General features: G+C 40.4%; 1 protein-coding gene across 1 annotated transcript; it reads right to left on the minus strand.

Moving 5' to 3' along the window:
* Positions 1–5: 5 nt before the first annotated feature.
* tcof1 (treacle ribosome biogenesis factor 1) lies at positions 6–4,352 on the minus strand. The gene is made up of 7 exons (XM_058063461.1): positions 3,647–4,352; positions 3,420–3,484; positions 2,221–2,276; positions 2,069–2,118; positions 1,841–2,009; positions 701–1,705; positions 6–628 (listed from the first exon to the last, which is right to left on the minus strand). Exons 1-7 carry the CDS (start codon positions 3,752–3,754, stop codon positions 570–572), a joined length of 1,512 nt encoding a protein of 503 aa, XP_057919444.1. The 5' UTR covers positions 3,755–4,352; the 3' UTR covers positions 6–569.
* Positions 4,353–6,740: the final 2,388 nt, after the last annotated feature.

The following is a 6,740-nucleotide window of genomic DNA, read 5'->3' on the forward strand; positions in this document are numbered from 1 at the left end:
AGACGGTATAAAAACGTTTAATTTGTATAAAAGTACAGTATATTTCAGACGTGTTGCTGGAATATCAAGGAATATACAAAATGCGTTTAAGTTCACCGGTTCATATTTTATGTTGTGAGCAGTTTTTTGAAATGATTACATTATAAAGAAAAATGACTTCCTGAGTCTTAATAGGAATGCTGATGCATTCAAAGTGGGACTTTAATTTTGGGGTGCAAAAACATGACTTAATGTGACTATTATGTATAAAAGCATTTGTAAAATTATCACTGTCCGCATAGCACACATAAAACTTAAAGGGGTTAAATGCATTAAAATGAAATAAAAAAGTTGTGATCTTCTAATTTTACATATAAAAGAATTTGCAAAATGGCCGCTATCCGCAATACCATACATAAAAAAATGCTAAAATGCTCTAAAAAGGCGAAATAAAACAGTGGTATATGATCAGCACCACACTACATCTGAAATAATTATTTTTATCTTCAATTAAAAATGATGATAACCATATTGACAGGTTGATGGCATCATGTGGATGGATTTTATACGAGGTTTCCTCCCGATGTTGGTCATGTTGCGTTGGTGGTAGGTGTTGCTGGAACGTCGCCTGGCTCCTTTTTACTCTTCTCTGCGGAAATAAAAGAATAAAAAAACAACATTGACACGTTGTAAGTGGATTTTTTTTTAGCTTTAAACTTACTTTTCTTTTTCACAGATGGCGGACAAGGGGTATCCAGGGTGAACAGAGGTAATGTGGTATCCAAAAGTTTCTTCTTCTTCTTCTTCTTCTTCTTCTTCGTTTCTGTGTTCGGTTCGGGTGTGTCTTCTATGGTGGCATTCGCATTTTCATTCGGAACAATGGCTTCCTCATTAGGAGATTTGTCTCTCTGTGCCTCCACGGTATGACTCTTTCTCTTCTTCTTTGATTTTTTGTCTCTCGCATCAGCACCGGAACTGTCCATGCTAGGAGACATCTCCTCATTCCCGTTTGCTTCCTCGACATTTTCCGGCACGTCATCAAGCGTCTTTTTTTTCTTTGGTGTTTTCTTCTCCTTGGTTGTGAGCTCAGAAGTTCCATCGCCATCAAATATGTCCTCCTTGGTCTTTTTCTTCTTCTTGGGTTTCTTGTCTTTTAAAATGATGTCTGAAGTATTCAGAGAGTTTAGAGCCTCCTTTTGCTTTTTCTTTGATTTCTTTTCTTTCCTTGGGAATTCCTCGGCGTTCCCTACGTTCTCCAACGCTATGCTTTGATTCCAGGATTGGAGATACTGCTCATTACAGATTGTTGTATTCTCTAAAGGTTTTTCAACAGCGTTCAAGTCCACAGTTTTATTATTGGTGGTGTTTTTTTCTTTTTTACTCTGTTTAACTTTGCTGGCTGAATCCTCTTTGTTTTTCTTTCTTTTCTTGTCTGTTTTTTCTTCAGCGGGAATCAAAGAGTTCAACTTTTCCTTCTTTGGTGTCTTTTTCGATGAAGATGTAGCTGTCGTGCTACTTAATGATATCGGATTTTCTGTCGAGGTTTTTCTTTGTGGGGTCTTCTCGTGCGGACTTGACTTGGTTGGTTCTTTTGTCGCCGCCTTCTCCTTGGTGTTCTTTTTAACAGATGTGTTAATTTTCAGCTTAGTCGGAGGTTTCCTGACTCTCTTATTGGGTGTGGAAGAGTCCAAAGCGTTGATGGTGTCCATTTTGGCCACGTCAACCTCTGTGGACGACCAAAAATATCTTACACGGAGTGAAGCACAGCAGAGATATGAAATAATAATAATAATGTACTTGACACAACAATAAAATGGTCATTTATTAATTAATAGTGTTGTTTATTACAGTCCACATCTACCTGTCATTTGTAGAACCAGTTTCTTCCATTTCTCGACGTCCAAACTGCTGTCAGAGTCAGAATCGCCATCACCGTGATCCACGACTTTTTCTTGCTTCTTTAGTCTTTTCGCCGGTGTGGCGTTTTCTGACACCTTGTCATCTTTTTTCTCCCTTTTTGGTGCAACGGACTGTAAAGACAACTAGTTAGCATACAGCTTTATTTTTGTAACGGTAAATATAAACTCACTTTCTGTTTCTGGGGCTTTTTTGCAGGTTTCTTCGCCTTCTTGGAAGCGGCTGCGTTGTCAGGAACCATAGAAGAGAAGAATTTGTCACAAATGCAACAATCTTTGTTACGGCCTAATGTATCACTCTGTTGTAATGTTTCAAAGTGTATACCTTTAGCTGAAGTCGATGCTTCTCCATTCGACTTGGAGTGTCGGTTCTTTGAGTGCCTGCAAAAAAGTGAAACGCTTAATCCAACCAGAATGTACTACTGCAACAGTATTCTCTACGGTACATCGTCCAAAAACCCTCAATAAACTACAATATAGTCAGAACTCCCATGAACACATTACCCCGGTCCTTAAAAACCTCCACTGGCTTCCCGTCCCCCAACGCATTCATTTCAAAGTTCTTCTCATAACCTACAAAGCGCTCCACGATCTGACTCCCCCATATCTCACAGACCTGTTCCATCCACATAATCCATCCCCCGCATCCCCTTCGCTCCTCAGTCTCCAACCTCCTGGCACTCCCCTGTAGGACCAAGCTCCGAACCTGGGGTGACAGAGCCTTTCCAAAAGTCCCCACATGTTCTTGAAAGTAACTTGTTAAACATGTCCTAAACCAGTAGTCTCAAACACGCGGCCCACGGACCAAATGTGGCCCACTAGTTTGAGGCCCGCGCCTTGATATTGTTAGCCTTGATAATGTTAGCAAGTTTGATATGGATGCTGTATGGTATCATGTACCCAGAAAAAATTATTACGTTTGATTAATGTTCATGTTAAAGGTTAAATAACTGTTAATAGTTATCCTCCCTATCCATGTGGAAGTGGTAAGTTTTTGGCTATTTAAGTTGAAAGGAAATAACTTGAAGGCTACCGTTTAGGTCGCTAGCTCTCTAGTTTGCGAGTTCGCATGTGTCTCAAGACCCTGCAGTTGCGCAATATGTTGTAAATAAAAAGAGTATAAATGTGACTATAGTCGTGTTTTGTCATGTCTACAGGGCTCTAATAATGCTTTGTTCATTTTAATCTGAAAAAGATAATTTGTCTACCCACCAACTATATGTGGTTTCTTAAGTTTTTATTATTTGCCGTTTTATTATTATTATTATATTTATTTATTACTGATTGATTTTCTTTATTCTTGATTTATTTTTCATCTTATTTTGTGTAGAAAAATAAAAATTAAGATATTTAAGAACAGTGGAATGTTTTATCAGAGCTTTTCTTGTAGAAAATCAGAACCAAAGCAAAGTTTATTCATTTTTCTGTTTTTAATAAATGCGTTTTTGTTTTGTTTTTTGGCCCAGTCTCAGTTTGAGACCCCTGCCCTAAACAAATAAACAACATACTAAAATGCACACTTACTTTAACCAGGAACTGTAAATCTCTTGTAATGATGTCGATGCCGCCGAATTATCTCCCCCAAAACTCTGTAAAGGAGAAATACAAGACACTTACATTACGTCTACCTTTATTTATATCATTGTATTTGTCATTACATGTGCGATAGTCTTACACGTGTAGTACTTAAGGGAAACAACATTAAAAGTCAATGAAAACTGAGTATTATACATATTTATGTGTGTACATACCTGTGGGTTGTGCCTCTGAAGCTCTTCTGCAGCCGAGTGGAAACCATGCTCCTCCAAATGGCGATAAATGAGCGGGATCAGCTGTTGTTTGGACGCGTTCACAGACATAATTTTCTCATAACAGACCCCAATAAACACGCGTGTAAATGTACACTTTGTCTCATAATTCACATGGATTGTTAAAAAAAAAACTCCCACAAAAGAAGTCACGGCTAGTCCACAGAATTACGCACGTTCCCCGCTTCAACTTTGACACGAGGATGTAGTTCCTTTCCGGTTAGGCCGCGGTGCAACATGGGATGTGTAGTACTGCAATTGCGGTTAGTGTTTGCTGACTGATTGTTGCTTTGTTTGTTTCTATAAATACGTATAAAGTTATGTCGAATCTTTATGTGTCTCCTTAATTCATAATTTATATACATTTACAATTGTTTTATGCATGTAAAAACTCATTTTAAAACTATAAAAAATATGTTTGTTAACATTTTAGGCTTTCTGGACCAGGTTAAGACAAAATAAGAAGCCAAAAAGTTACCACTTCCACACAAAATAGAACTCATTCATTCATTCATTCATTCATTTTCTAACGCTTATCCTCACGAGGGTTTCAGGGGGTGCTGGAGCCTATCCCAGCTGTTTTGGGGCGAGAGGCGGGGTACACCCTGGACTGGTGGCCAACCAATCACAGGGCACATATAGAAAAACAACCATTCACACTCACATTCACACCAAAGGACAATTTGGAGTCGCCAATTAACCTAGCATGTTTTTGGAATGTGGGAGGAAACCGGAATCCTTGGAAAAAAAAACACTCATGCACGGGGAGAACATGCAAACTCCACACAGAGATGGCCGAGGGTGGGGAAAGACAAAATAAGAAGCCAAAAAGTTACCACTTCCACACAAAATAGGAGGAGAACTCATTCATTCATTCATTCGTTTTCTACCGCTTATCCTCACAAGGGTCGCGGGGGTGCTGGAGCCTATCCCAGCTGTCTTGGGGCGAGAGGCAGGGTACACCCTGGACTGGTGGCCAGCCAATCCAAACAACCATTCACACTCACATTCATACCTATGGACAACTTGGAGTCGCCAATTAACTTAGCATGTTTTTGGAATGTGGGAAAACCGGAATACCCGGAGAAAACCCATGCATGCACGGGGAGAACATGCAAACTCCACACAAAGATGGCCGAGGGTGGGATTGAACTCCGGTCTCCTAGCTGTGAGGTCTGCGCGCTAACCACTCGACCGCCATGCAGCCCGCAACTAGTACAAAATAGCTTAAAAACGTATTGAAATAAACTGAGCAAATTGATTGTGTAATGGTAAATAATATCGTGCAGCCTCTTCCAAACCAAGGCGTCTTTGTATGAAGGCGAAGAGTGACAAGCTGCCTCAGAGGAAAAGAGAAAACCTCCATCCAGTCCTCAGATTAGAAAATTGGGGTAAGAGGTGGGAGTAATATGTGCAGGTTTCCTGGCAGGGCTGTGCTGATTAGAAAGGAGGTAGTGTTCACGGGGAAGGGCAGCAGCTGTATTCAGTAATAGCACCTCGTCCTTCAACCAAAGCCAAACATCTGCTGGAAGGTGAGCGACACAGCGAAGCAGCAAAACCCCCCGTCTCAGCTTGTCAACGTCTCGAAGAAAAACTAGCATAAACCTGTTTGCAAAAGGGGTGGAAAGAGGAGCAAAGGTTGCACATGTATACACCATGTCTGTGCTGTGGTGTTACTTGATAGGAGGGACAGAAACAACCGGTAAAAATATTTAACTCAAGTCATAGGGCTTGGACTTGAATCAGACTCAAGTCCCAATTTTGATGACTTTGGACTCCATTCAACTTTGACATCAGTGACCCGGAATAAAAAAAAATATTTTTTAAAAATTAAATTTTTTTAAATTTTTTAAAAAATAAAACAAATTTAAAAATAAAAACAAACAATTAAAAAAAAAAATATAAAAATGTAAAAAATTAAAAAAAATAAAATAATAATAATTAAAAAACTTAAAACTATATTAGACTCCGGTTTCCTCCCACATTCCAAAAACATGCTAGGTTAATTAGCGACTCCAAATTGTCCATAGGTATGAATGTGAGTGTGAATGGTTGTTTGTCTATATGTGCCCTGTGATTGGCTGGCCACCAGTCCAGCGTGTACCCCGCCTCTCGCCCCAAAGACAGCTGGGATAGGCTCCAGCCCCCCCGCGACCCTCGTGAGGAAAAAGCGGTCGAAAATGAATGAATAAATGAATGAAAACTATATTAGGAAAGCAGGAAGTGAACAAATGTAACAGTTACTGATTGTAAAAGTACCAGATGGAGGGGTAGGATTTAATAAGCTTTGCTTCTTCCTACTCCTTTTGGACATGTGGAACTGTGAACTGATTATGGGATGCATTCAATTGTAATCTGATGCATGTTCAAATGAAATTAAACCATTACCATTACCATTACAAAGTACCCGAGTCTTAAGTGTCTAATAGGTGGTCTAGTTTGGTGAATTAACCTAGCATGTTTTTGGAATGTGGGAGGAAACCGGAGTACCCGGAGAAAACCCACGCATGCACGGGGAGAACATGCAAACTCCACACAGAGATGGCCGAGGGTGGAATTGAACCCTGGTCTCCTAGCTGTGAGGTCTGCGCTCGAACCACTCGTCCACCGTGCAGCCGCAGTGTCATTTTGTGAGTGTAATTTTTGTAGTTTTGGACCCTCTCAGAGCGCCTTCCTGTGGGACAACTACTACGTACACCAGGGAGTTAAACTTTAGGTGCACCGCTGTAATTTTTCCTCCACTCACTTTGACCCGCTTTAAACTTGCCCATTCCCACTGGCGCTGTGCCTGCACCAGCGATGCCTCGGCTGCTCAGCAAACATCCACGGATGAATTTTCTTGCCCTTTACGGGAGGCTCATTAGCTGACCAGCAGCCTTCATACCCACAAGCCCTTTCCTGTTGCCAACATCAACATTTGCCAGCTATGGTGTGTTGCTCTTAGATGTTTTGCGGATCGCTATTTAATCTGCAAAGCTCAGCATCATGATGCTGTTCCATATTAGCATTTTGACTATTGGGTTTAGGAGTCATATTA

This window comes from Doryrhamphus excisus, chromosome 23 (genome assembly GCF_030265055.1).
Source record: "Doryrhamphus excisus isolate RoL2022-K1 chromosome 23, RoL_Dexc_1.0, whole genome shotgun sequence".
NCBI classification, from domain to species: Eukaryota; Metazoa; Chordata; class Actinopteri; order Syngnathiformes; family Syngnathidae; genus Doryrhamphus; species Doryrhamphus excisus.

Bases quoted from the DNA above. Each gene is read 5' to 3' on its own strand.
- tcof1 (XM_058063461.1), bottom strand. From the start codon at position 3,754: ATGTCTGTGAACGCGTCCAAACAACAGCTGATCCCGCTCATTTATCGC. The intron at 2,277-3,419 runs GTAAGTGTGCAT...ACTTTTTTGCAG, and splicing joins ATTTACAGTTCCTGGTTAAA to GCACTCAAAGAACCGACACT. The intron at 2,119-2,220 runs GTATACACTTTG...CTGACAACGCAG, and splicing joins AGCATCGACTTCAGCTAAAG to CCGCTTCCAAGAAGGCGAAG.